The sequence below is a fragment of the Chelonia mydas genome, chromosome 1 (assembly GCF_015237465.2).
Source record: "Chelonia mydas isolate rCheMyd1 chromosome 1, rCheMyd1.pri.v2, whole genome shotgun sequence".
Lineage (NCBI taxonomy): Eukaryota > Metazoa > Chordata > Testudines > Cheloniidae > Chelonia > Chelonia mydas.
In genome coordinates, this window is record NC_057849.1 from 219068614 (window position 1) to 219081396 (window position 12783).

Consider the following 12783-nt stretch of genomic DNA (forward strand, 5'->3'; position numbering starts at 1 on the left):
ATTATGATGTAGGCCAGTTTAGGCCATATCACTGTTACATGCATTAAGCATCAATAAGATGAAGTACAAATATTGTGTGTGTGTGTATATATATATGTATACACACACACCCCTATAATGCATGCCTATATACGCATACAATGTAGACCTGATCAATGAAATTGTTTTTAATTGTTCACTTTATTAGTATAACTTCATAAACAAAGTTTTATGAATGAAACATTCATTTATAAAACCAGTTACCCCAATAACTGGCTAATTGAGTTTCACTTTCAATCCAATTGCTGCTTAAATCACTGAAACTTACACTGTTTCAACACTTATAACTTCTGCTCACTGTTTGCCATTCATTACACTTGTCCATATTGTAACTTAAACTCCATTTTAAAATGCTCACTCCATTTTGTAAACCCTGCTGCAACCTTCATTTGGCAAAACCCTGATGTAATCTTATTTGTGTACTTTAGATGTATGAATGGGGTATGTATGGATGAGGGAATAAACCTCCAGCCCCAGCCTGTCCTGATGAAATAAAGTGTAAACACCAACGGCTGAAGATGCAGACAACAGCCCTGACAAAGCAAGAAGAGTCCACCCTAAAAAGAAAAGAACAAAAGTACAACTGAAGAAACATCAAAGCCAGGTCCCAGGCTGAAAGTCATGTCTGCAACTGACAGGTGATCAATCACACCGAACCCAGAGGCAGTGTGACACAGCAAGACCTATAGACTCTGGATTCAAACTAAAGCCTACAAAAAGGATGGGTGAGATGGAAGATTTCGGAGGGTAACGTTCTACTGCCAACATCAAGGGGCATCGGTGTGTGCCCAACAGAGACCCAGCTCTTCCTTGTGCCCGGCTTTCCTAGCCAGTTAGCCACCACGAACTACGATCCCAAGCTGTGAAATCAAGCCACAGACTCAAGCTACATTCAGGACTGGTAACTATCTAGCAGCTTCAGAACATTTTGTGTGTGTGTGTGTGTGTGTGAGTTATTGGTCATAAATCAAATGGTGATATTATAATAAACATGACATCTTGTCCTGTCCTGAGACGATCCTGTGTAGTTTTATCTGTGTAACAACGCACTCACACACACACAATGGCCAGTGTTGGTATGGTGGGCCCCATGTTTTTCTTGGTAGGGGGGCTAGGACATCACCCTTTGCCTCTGTTCTTGGGACACCAAGGGCCCTGCTAGTGGCCTGGGAAGGTGGTAGAGGAGGGAAGGGGTCTGGGTTTGCTCCTCACTCTGAGCCCCAGCCCCTGTGGGTTTCTTACCCTCTTCCCCCTTGGGTAGGGTTACCCTCAGTCCTTGACACTGGGGGAGGGAGTCTCCCTTCCTCTGGTTCTCCAGTCTTTCAGTTCTCAGCAACACGACTCCAGCTCTCCCTCCCCCCATCTTCCTGAAGCAGGGGGTTTTTGTTATTAGGTTCCTGACAGGACCTTAATTGGCTACAGATGCTCCAATTAACCTGTAGTAATCTTCCCTAGTCTACAGGGAACCACACCTTAATGATTTTAGGATTTACGCCCACCCACTTCCCAGCACCCAATAAGACCATTCTCCCTCTGCTCCCTGGCCATGTTGTATCACAATATATATAGGCATACATTAACTACACCATAATTGGCCTACACCATATCTATCTAATATATAATAGATAGATGTGATGTGGATAATACATATTATTAGCATGGTACATATTTATATGCTAACCAGCATGTATATTGGTGAACACAGGACAGGACAAGGAAAGCTTTGCCATTCAGGGAATAGATCTTGAGACAAGCAGACTTGACAAAAAATGTATATGATGGTTGACTCACAAGGAAGTTGGGGGCTTTTTCGATTAGGGAAACCAGGACTACTATGGGGTAATGCTTTGTAGTTATCTTTTGGATAGGAAACACCAGTGATGGATTTGTGGGGGGGCAAAGACAGATCTAGAGGATCAATGTGAATTGATTTGGAATTGGAGCAGAGGATCCCATCACCAGAATCAGTCTATCTCTGGAATAATGGACGCTTGCACTGCCTATGAATAAATAGAGAACTTCAAGGATGTCAATCAGCACCTTCCACCAGCACTAAGGAGTCTCTTTAGCATTCATTTGTAGACACATTGCAAAGTGATACTTGACTGACTGAGTCATAGTCAGCTATGTTTCAGTTTGCTGAGAACATTATCATCTTTCTCTCTGAGGTATCCCATCATACCTTTCAAGCTGCTGAGGCCTAAAAGTGGGACACAATGTGTGGCAAAGACCCAATATGAGGGAAACAAATAAATTATTTGGTCAGGAAACCTGAAATACCATGGGATTCATATCATGGGATTATCATGGGATTCATTCCTTCGGTGTAAATAACTCCTGCCGTAACCTCTGGTTCATATTTTCATGTTCATTTTCTTTCTTTTGAGGTAAATAATATTCAGTGATAAAAATGAGGGGAAACCAAATTTATGTAGAACAGAGGTAACTTTGATCTTAAATGAGTGACATCCCTTGGAACAAGGGACACAGTACAGGTCACAGCAGCCCAAGTAAAACAGTCAAAAAATGCTCTTAAATAAGCTTTACTTTTATTGTTTGGTATGTTGATACAATGAGTGCAACGGACAGAATCCTTTGGAAGAAAACAGTCTAAATAAAGAAAGTGAGATTTGCATGGTAAATTCCTTGGCCATTAAAAATAAAGGTTAAATGAAGCAGCTTCTGGAAAGGTTTACTATGTACATTGACGAGAGAAACACTCGCACTCCACTGCGGAGGGTACTTCATGCTGCACCACTGTGCCATTGGCACAGCGCAGGGGGACGTTCACCGGAACTGTCTGAGTAGCTGAACAACAGGTGCACTCATCTTCAAGTCTATTCATTTCAATAGAGTACTTAGTTTTGCTTCTGCATTTGCCCTGAAAGTGAAACAGATACAAAGTTTGAATCTTGCCAAATGATATTTTACTCCACAGATTTCTGATAAAGGTCCAAAATCTGCTCTCCGTTTTATCCAAGCAACCCCAAGGAAGCGAATGGAAGTTTTTGCCAGGACTTTGGAATGGATTCATTTGATTAGTCTTCATTGGTTGTTGGTCTCATGCTTCATGTTTTCAGCCAAATGCCAAAATATTATTTCCCATCTCCCTTGACATGTTTACACACGTAAGGTAATCCTGAGCAACAGTTAATGTCACACAAACAAGCTCATTCACTAAAATATCCTAGAATGTTTACAATATTGTGGTAAGTTTGACAGTCCCAGATAACAATAGGAAACAATAGTAGTGGGGCTTTGGGCAGCATTATTACAACAGTCGAAAAGAACTGTGTTAAGCCTGATCTAACAGGGGATTGTGGACTTCAAAGTACAAGACAGGCCAGAGGCATCTTACTTCTGATTCATTTATTTCTAGAGCATCCATAACTCCTGTTGCCCTGCACCCTAATCACCTTCATTGCTTCCCTCACACCGTTCTCTCCAAATGCGTTAGTTCCTTTTCCACATTTTTCCAGTTTCTCTATATCTGTTTTCTACTACAGCAACTCAGACTGTACACAGTATTGCAGCTGTTTTAAATTTGTTTGACTAAATGAAAATATTTAAGGAAAGTGTCAGATTTTTCCACAAAAGCTCTTGGTTTCTGGGTGGGAAATCAAGGATTGGTTTTCAGCCATTTTTGGCCAAACAATTTTGGTTTTCTGTTGTTGAATTTTGACTTTTTGTCAAAAAAATGAAAATGTTTCTGTTTTTTTTTTATAAAGTCAAAATTATCCAATGAAAATTTTTATAAATTATTTTTTATTTTCTATTTTCATCACAATTTTCTGGAAAAAAATTCTCCAGCCACCTCTACACAGTATTCAGTTTTACCAGTGCTGCATAAAGAGGAAAAAATATTTCTTTGATTCCATCTGTACAATACTGTTTCTACACAACTCAATTGCATTTATCACAAACATAATGAAAAAACCCACAAACTGAATACGTCTCTTTGATTTCTAACAAGTACTTGTGCAGCCATTCGTGCTTATCCTTGTTACATTTTATTCTTCTGCCTGTTTCCCTAATGTATACAGATCATGTTGTATCAGACCAATATTTTGTACATTAGCAGCTATCCATGCAGGAGAGTGGGGTGGGAGGAGGTATTGTTTCATGGTCTCTGTGCATATAATGTCTTCTGCAGTTTCCACAGTATGCATCCGATGAAGTGAGCTGTAGCTCACGAAAGCTCATGCTCAAATAAATTGGTTAGTCTCTAAGGTGCCACAAGTCCTCCTTTTCTTTATCCATGTTCTGTTTCTCTATTATTTACAATATGTAAAAACAAACCAAAATAATCATAAACAGCCCAAACTCTGTAGTCTTCACTTTAGTTTTCCTCAGTCCTTATGTGCAATCAAATCAATGGTAGGTTTCCCTCAGGAAGGGCTACAGGCACAATAACAATTTACATTGTAGCTTGTACTTTTCTAAATCACTGTATAGGTCTTAATGTACAGGTTTGTAAGGATCACTTGCTAGCATTTCTGAGATGAAAAGCAACAGTGATTCTGCTCTACCAATAACAAGAGGTTTTAGGAGCAGAGCTCATAAATGCGTTACCCAATTCCAATTGATCTGATAGGCAGCCTCTGAGCACACCTGCACATGACTTAGTTGGCAGAATGCCTGTCTTCCCTGGTTGTGAATCATAAACAGAAACAGGTGCCTCCCTGCAGCCCAGACTTAGGCACTAATCTCCAAGAGAGGGATGGAGCTTAGCATACACCCTTGTCATTGGTGTCTCCCATAGGCTAGCTTAGGCAGCTCCCCACCTAGTTTGCAGGCTTTGTGGATCACGTTCTAAGGTACCTATCTCTCCCCATGTATTGTATAGGAGCCGAGGCACCTAACTCAGGCTTTATGGATCAGTGTTGTTCCTGTGATTTTTCTAGGCACCTAAAAGTTAGCTTTTGTGACACTGAGCATCACAATGCTTAAGTCCATTTTTCTGGGCCCACGTGTTTACCCAAAATAAAATATGACCAGTTTTCTGAATTAAAATCTTCACACTAGGAAATCTGCCCTGGATCTTTCATAGCCACAAGACCCAAATAGCCACTGACTTAGCGGACAGAGATGATAATGCAGCAGTTTTCTTATTTTGGAGTTAAGCTAGTATTGGACAGCATTTCTGAACTGTTGAAATGTCCTCTTCCCTTAAGGGTTTTACGGTTTGAGAACCTTGAAGACTCTGGGGCACCTGGTCCCGAGTCACTGCACCCAACTCCACCCCTTTCCAGCTGGTCACAGAAAGGAGAAACTTGCTCCGTTTGGCAACTACAGCAGTCAAAGAAATTATCCCTATGAGAAGGTGATAAAAGAAATTACCCTCCCTAATCCCAGTGGGGTTTAAAGGAAAAATTCAGGCATAATAAAAACAGAATGGGAAGTTATTCTGTTGCAGCCAGCCTGGGAACCGAGCTTCTCATTTGTTTCCCAGTGCCATCTATCAAAGATAGAAGGGAACATCTGGAAGGAATGTTCTGCTCCTGTTTCAGATTGTATCTGCTGTATTACATGAGCGGAGTGATGGGGAGGAGAATCCCGTGGCATTACACTTTTGTTCAAATTATGGAAATTGATGGGATATGTGGAACATAAGAGCACAGTGTGTGGGCTCAAATACTGAAGTCACATCAAATCCTACAGAGCTCAGTTTTTAAACCTGGGTGCTTACATGTTAGACACCTAAATACTTATTTAGGAATTGATGTGTTGACTTAGGAGTCTAGAGGGGGATTTATGTGCCTAACCTTAGGGTCACAGATTTGAAAACTGGGCCCCTTAAAATTAAGGGTGAAATTCATTTAAGTGCAGAAGATCCCAGCAGGGCAATTTAATACCCACATGTCTCTCCAGGAACTAGAAGCAACATGAATGGAGCTTCTGTGTGTTCTGAAGTGGGTTTTCTTATCAGCCCCAAACAGGGGGAAAATCAGGTTAGACTAAATGGAATCAAATGTACACAGCTGAAACTCCTGCATAACTGGTGCAGAGACAGAAGTCAATGTTCCATTCTATTGAGTGGAATGGGAACTAGTGAAGAGCCAGTGACTTGCCCTTGGGTGGAATAGAGAAGCAAATTAATTCCCTTCAACAAACCTTGTTGAGATACCCTGTGCAAAGGCCATTTACCTTGGCTTTGAGCAGCAAGGGCTGAATACCTGAAAGAGTCATACCTTTACCTAGCAAGAGGAGGGAAATAGCACTGTGATTTCCTACTATGCAAAAATGTAGCAAACCACTCCCTTTGAAAGTGTGTCGTGTTTTGCCACAGTTCTGTACTGACAAAATGAAAATAGATTTTTCTTACCTCACACTGGAAAATAAGCACTCCATCTACAGCCTCACAGCCATTGATATTCAGATACGTCAGCCTGGAACTTACTTGTCTGCATTCTGCTTCTATACCTACCAAGTCAAGAAAGAAGGGGAATCTGCCAATGGTTGAAGACTTTTTAAAAAAAACATTCTGGCACCATTCTCTGTTTAGTACACACAAAACTTGCCATTGGCCATATGCCATTATTAGCAAGACCCCTCGTAAAAGAAGTAGATATGTTTCCATGTGGTAATTAACACAGGGTACTGTGAATATACCGTACTGCAGCCTTAAAATTCCATAGAATACCGCTGAGTTCCTGCATAAACCAATCAGAAACAACAACAGTAAAAGAATGCCTTGCTGAATGACCAGCAATATGTTAAAGCCCCAGGATAGTACCTCGTCTGGCCCTTGTTCCATTGAATAATATTTATTATAAATCTATGTCTTGTTATTTTTTTCCCAAATAGGATTCTTGATGGATTATTGTTAACAAATAAAAGATGTGCAGTTACGCTACTGCACCGTTTTAAGTCTAGACCGGCCCATAATAAGTTACAACCAGTAAAGCACACCCCTTTCCCATTAACTCACAACTGGTTAAGTCATTAGTTGTCAATCTGGATTGGCTCTCAAGTTCAAGAGTCAGGGAATATACTGCAGAAAGGGATCACCTTCTTCCACTGAAATAAACACTGTGCAATGTTTAGCATCACTGGCATAAGAAGGTGCAATTCCAAGGGGTGTCAAGAAATGAACATCAGAAATGACTTTTGGATTGAAACTTCCCCTTGTCAGCACCAACTTTCAAAACGGACTGACAGGGTTATTTCCTATGGAAATTTACTCTGAGATGTATGTTCAATTTTGCAGCATGAAAATAATGGGGTTAAATTCTCCATTCCCATTGCTGGACTTGGAGGGTAAAAGCCTGACTTCAGTCAATGGAAGTTTTGCCATTGATTTTAATGGGGACAGGATTCCACCCTGAGCAACTGCCGTTTGGTGCTCTTGACACTAGAGGATAAATACTGACTGTCCCCCCTCTCCACCTCACGAAGAATCCACATAAAAGGCAATACAGCACTAGATCTGCAGAGCGTGTTTGTCGGTGGGATGCTGTTAGGCTTAGGGAGGAGCCAGAGTGCTGTTGATTGGTTCCATGAAGCAGGGCTACTGCAGCCCGTAGGCTGTGGTCATTACGGGATAGCAGTTCTCTTTTCCCTCCCACCAGCCCTGTACAGATCTGGATTTTATACATATGATAAGATAATTTGGCCCAACCACTTTATTCATTTTCCCATGCCAGCTAACAATGTGCAAAGGAGGTAATTCGCTTCTAAGTGGCCTTTCTACACACAGGAAGCAGTTCTTCATTTGCAGCGTTAATACAGCACCATTCCTGCGTGTCAGGATGAACTCTTACTTTAACTCTAGCTAGCAAGTGAATCTTCCATGACTGGGAGACAGCCTACTATTTAGCGCTCAGGTTGATTCTTTATCAATTAGAATATATATTTTACTTTCTGTACTGTCCCTCTCCACAATCATTCATTCGGACAGAACATTGCGATCAGCTGGTCAGCTGCAAATTGACCAAAGAAATATAACTTCCCTTTGACTTAAGTGTCCTCTCAGCAGCTAAAGAAGCAGCTTCCCATCTCTTTTTCAAGATAACATTTCCAGCCTTATTGCTTTTCTGCCTTTCTAGCGCTTCACAAGTGATCTGAAAAAAGCTCCACAAGAGTGAAAAGTGTTTGCTGGCCGCAAGGCTGGAAATGCCAGCTCACTTTCAGCTCTTTAATCACTTTGCTTGATAAAACGTGTCCAAGCAGAGTGCAGACACAGACAGTCACAATGGTTGACACACATCCCATTTCAAAATAACTGTCATCAGACTGTCGCCATATCTTCAATGTTTCTTTGCTCCCAGCTGAGAGATGTATTGGCCAATCACATCAAATTGGTTGATTTATTTTGGATTTCATAAGCCACACCCCCTTCAGAGAGGTCAAGTCACATGTACATAATTTAATGAAATGGACAGTGTCAAGATCAGAAAGGGGGGGAAAAAGATGAATAGCAGAGACACAACTATGCTTCTTTCAGGGGTGGAAAGAAAAGGACCATCCTCTCCCTACAAACCACCATATCCCAGGCCACCACCACTTCCTATCATCTCACTCCTGCAGGCAAAAGCCTAAGAAAAATGATAAACCCAGCACTATTTCCTGAGGCCCATAATAACAGGCTCTATTGGAGCAGTTGGGGAGCAAGTACAAGAGTGGAAGGCACCCAGCCCTGAAAATATTCCGCTACCAACTCCCTCGTGTTGAAGACAAGGAACCATTCACGCAAGCTGACCTCAGTTGCCTTTGTACACCACAGAGAGGGAGGATGGCTTCACAGACAGCCAGTGCCCCGGCCAATATATAGACCAGAGTCAACACCTTGATCTGCACCTTTAACTGAACAGAATCTATTTTTTTAACAGTTATTTTTTTTATATTGAATAGGCTGAATGACCTGGAAAGGTTATGCAATCTGTATATCAACCTTTACAGCCACAAGAAATTGATTATTCTATTATCTGGGGTATAGGTAACAGGCTACATATTATTTTATTATACATTGGGGGCTTTGATGAATCGTTAGGCCATGACAGACATTTAATTAAAGCGATGGGATAAAGAAGGAAAATTGTGCACTAGAGGAAGATTACCATTTGACTCAAAGCCAGTAGCCTGAGTAGTGTGAAGGAGATCTGATCACCAGAGATAGAGCTCCTTTTGAAATTAGGTGTGTTAGAGAGGGAGTGAGGGAATGTGTGTAAATCAGGGGTTCTCAAACTGGGGGTCGCGACCCCTCAGGGGGTCACAAGGTTCTTACATGGGGGGTCGCAAGCTGTCAGCCTCCACCCCAAACACCGCTTTGCCTCCAGCATTTATAATGGTGTTAACTATATAAAAAAGTGTTTTTAATTTATAAGGAGGAGTTGCACTCAGAGGCTTTCTATGCAAAAGGGGTCACCAATATAAAAGTTTGAGAACCATTGGTGTAAATGATGTTTAAGGTAAATATATTGTCAAGACTGAAGGGTTAGTATTCATACAGTGCATTTACTATAAATGCTAAGGATGGCTTTTCTTTTCTCTGATCTTGACTGTAAATTTACAGGCTCAGATGTTCCAAGCCAACTAGAACATTTAACCACACAATTAATTTCCATTAGAGCAATGTGGCTAACGCCTTTAGTTGGTTTTTAAAATCTCAAGCTGCTTGTTTGCGATTTTTCTATTATCTTGCATACAGACCGCTCTTAAATATATAATTGTAGTTCCATTGGAATATTGGGACTTACTGTATAATGACTGACAACTGGGATGGCACTTATTAAGTTGGAGTCATTAGTGTCTTTGGGGAGAGTAAGAAAAGTGACCTCCTGCATCCTAAACAGAAAGTTCAGGCCAGTTCCTTTTTTATTTTTTTTTTCACTTTAACCCATCCCATCAATGAGATCTCATGTCAGAGTCACTGTCCTTCCTTCCACTTACCACTAGAAGGGAATCCCTTCCAATCATAACAGTCTGTATAAAGTGGCCTCAAATATGTTAAGGGCTGTTATAAAGAGGATTATGATCAATGGTTCTCCATGTCCCCTGAAGGTTGGACAAGAAGTAATGGGCTTAATCTGCAGCAAGGGAGACTTAGGTTAGATATTAGGAAAAACTTTCTAACTATAAGGAGAGTTAAGCTCTGAAATAGGCTTCCAAGGGAAGTTGTGGAACAGGTTGGACAAACACCTGTCAGGGATGATCTAGGTTTACCTGTCTCTAAACAGGGGGCTGGACTTGATGATTTCTCAAGCCCTATATTTCTATGATCCTATTATTCTAATACCAATGTTTAATTGGCTGGAGGGTTCATGTCCGAGTGGGAAAAGCACTCTTCCCTGAAGGGAGTCAGCAATCCTTTCCATGACTTCTTTGTCCAGGCCAGCACCTGGTGGTGACACTAGACAGGACAGGTTGTCCTAGGGTGACCAGACAGCAAATGTGAAAAATTGGGATGGGGGTGGGGGGTAATAGGAGCCTATAAAAGAAAAAGACCAAAAATCTGGACTGTCCCTATAAAATCGGGACATCTGGTCACCCTAGGTTGTCCTTTGTGAGCCTGGGAGCTACAGAGTCAGGGAGAACCACAGGATCAGTCTGTGTAAAGTGGCCTCAATCAATAAGCCCCTTTATATTCATTATAACCAATTCCCATCTCTTCTCTATCACGAGGGACTCTGTATATGCCAGCCTGTGGAAACAGGCATGCTGTCTCTGAAACACTCTCAAACTTTGTCCATCTTGGGAGCAAATGACCAGGATGGAGGCTCAAACTCAGGTCTCTCACATGGGAATGAAGAACACTAGCACTATACCTCTGTGGGTGGTTAACCTCATAATATAACATGCTGTTCACAATTCACTTTGATTATTGGGTTTGGTTTACTGTGCTTCACATAGTAAGAAAGAATGTAATTTCAAAGATAATAGGTTTCATTCACTTGTAAGATATGCTGGCTCCTGCCCAGTGGAGGGCCCATGGGAGTGGAGAATATGCCAGGAAGAAGACTGCAGTGAAGAAAGAAACCTACAAGCTTTGCTCCAGAGCTAGTCAGTGCCAATGTAACAGTGGATGGCACAGGTTGGAGGATGGCATGGCCAAAGCTGATTTAGTACTTCCCCTCTACAGGTGATGCTCCTTAGGAACCAGAGTCAGAATTTAAAATCATTCTCACCTGGTAGCACCTAATGGCAGAGATAGCCTGAGAGCAAATGCCACCTGCCCTCCCTGGGTGTGAACCTTCCCTTGGGTAAAGTAGCCCCTGCTGGCACGGAAGGGTGTAATTTTCAACCCCTATACCAACAGAGGTGAATTCATTTTTTTGACATCTGTAAAACGTATGTAGGGACATCAGCATGGTTTGGAACTTAGATTTTTCTTTGTATTTTCCTTACAGTGTGCAGAATATTTTCCCACTTTGTTAATTAAAGTCTGTAAGAGATATAGAGAACAGATATGCCTTGAATGATTAATAACCATTAATTCCTCCAGGCCCTCAAAAATTAGAAAAGCTATCCACCTTGGTTTATTCCAAAATAGTTTCCACCTAGGAAGTGAAGACAATAAGAAAATGGTTCATATTGTGTGAGACACTTTGTCTAAGGACACACAGATAAGCTACAGTTGGGAGTTCCACTCCCCAAGAATAGAAACTAAAATGGCTAATGAGAGCATTGTTAATCGCCTAAGCAAGAATCTCTCATAATTTGGATATGGACAATACTTCTTTCTTCCTCCCAAGCTAGCTAAAAAGAACTCCAAAAAGTTACCAGGCAAGGTTAACATCCTATTTTCTAATGAAAAGTTTCCTACTTCACTTTGTGAGTGGGTCAAGAGATGAGTGGGGAAGATGCAATTTAAGCAAACTAGAAATAACCTGCTGTGAGCTCGAAGGTCAATAAGGCAAACTGCCTGTTACCCCAAGAAATCCAAACCATCTTTTCACCCCCAACTATAAACTATACATCTGTTTGCCTTGTAAATCAAATATCATAGATAATCTGTTTTGCCCCATCAGTTTGTCTTCACCCCAAATTTGAATCCCCCAGTGTAATGAATGCCAGGACCAGTGTCATGGAAAAGACTCTCCTCACATCCCAGGGTTAAGAGGATAAGACAAAGTGATGAGATTTCATTTAAAAAATTGTATTTCCCTTTCTGTTCTTTAACATAAATAACAGCAGGTTATTTTGATTACGTCTACACTCTCTAGTGAGACACCAAGTAACCCTGTTTTTGATTTTAACTAATGCATGCTCTCCATTGTAAGCCCAAGCACATTGGCCTAAGAGAGGTTTAAAACAACAATTTTAAGCAACTGCTTTTGACATTCTAAACTTGTCCCTTTTGGTCCAATCCATTCAAACAGCAGGGACCACACTCGTAAACATGCCTGAAAGACAAGGGTATCCTTGGAAGTGTGCTAAATGTGTTAGGCACTAAAGAATTGAGCATCTCCTGTTCTCTGCCTGTGGCACATAATAGTCTAGTCTCCTGCGGGCTGTAATACTTTGGTCTCATTTCGGTTGTTGGGTTTAGTGTATGGGTGCAGGGTGCTGTCGGTGGCCTTTGATACACAGGCTCAGACTAGATAATCAGGTGGTCCCTTCTGGCCTTAAACTCTATGACTCTACGGTCATCAGTAAATGTAATGAGAAATCTTGGTGATTCGCATTGTTCCGTGGTATAACTGTGGAGCCTCAACTCTAGTCTGTAATAATTGTTTGCACAATTTGGCTGTGTCTACACTTGAATGGTGAATTGCTGATTGTTTACTAATCTGGTTCTGGGTG

At 41.3% G+C, this 12783-nt stretch overlaps 1 protein-coding gene across 7 annotated transcripts in view; it reads right to left on the reverse strand.

The window, feature by feature from the left end:
* Positions 1 to 2566: 2566 nt before the first annotated feature.
* The window catches only part of VWF (von Willebrand factor), a 259168-nt gene continuing 248951 nt past the window's right edge, over positions 2567 to 12783 (reverse strand). For all 7 annotated transcript variants that reach the window (XM_037913656.2, XM_037913649.2, XM_043529527.1 and 4 more), the window contains 2 exons: positions 6365 to 6462; positions 2567 to 2920 (listed from right to left, as the gene is read on the reverse strand). In XM_037913656.2, the coding sequence (XP_037769584.1) occupies positions 2735 to 2920; positions 6365 to 6462 (284 nt within the window). In that variant the 3' untranslated portion in view covers positions 2567 to 2734. The remainder of the gene's footprint in view (positions 2921 to 6364; positions 6463 to 12783) is intronic.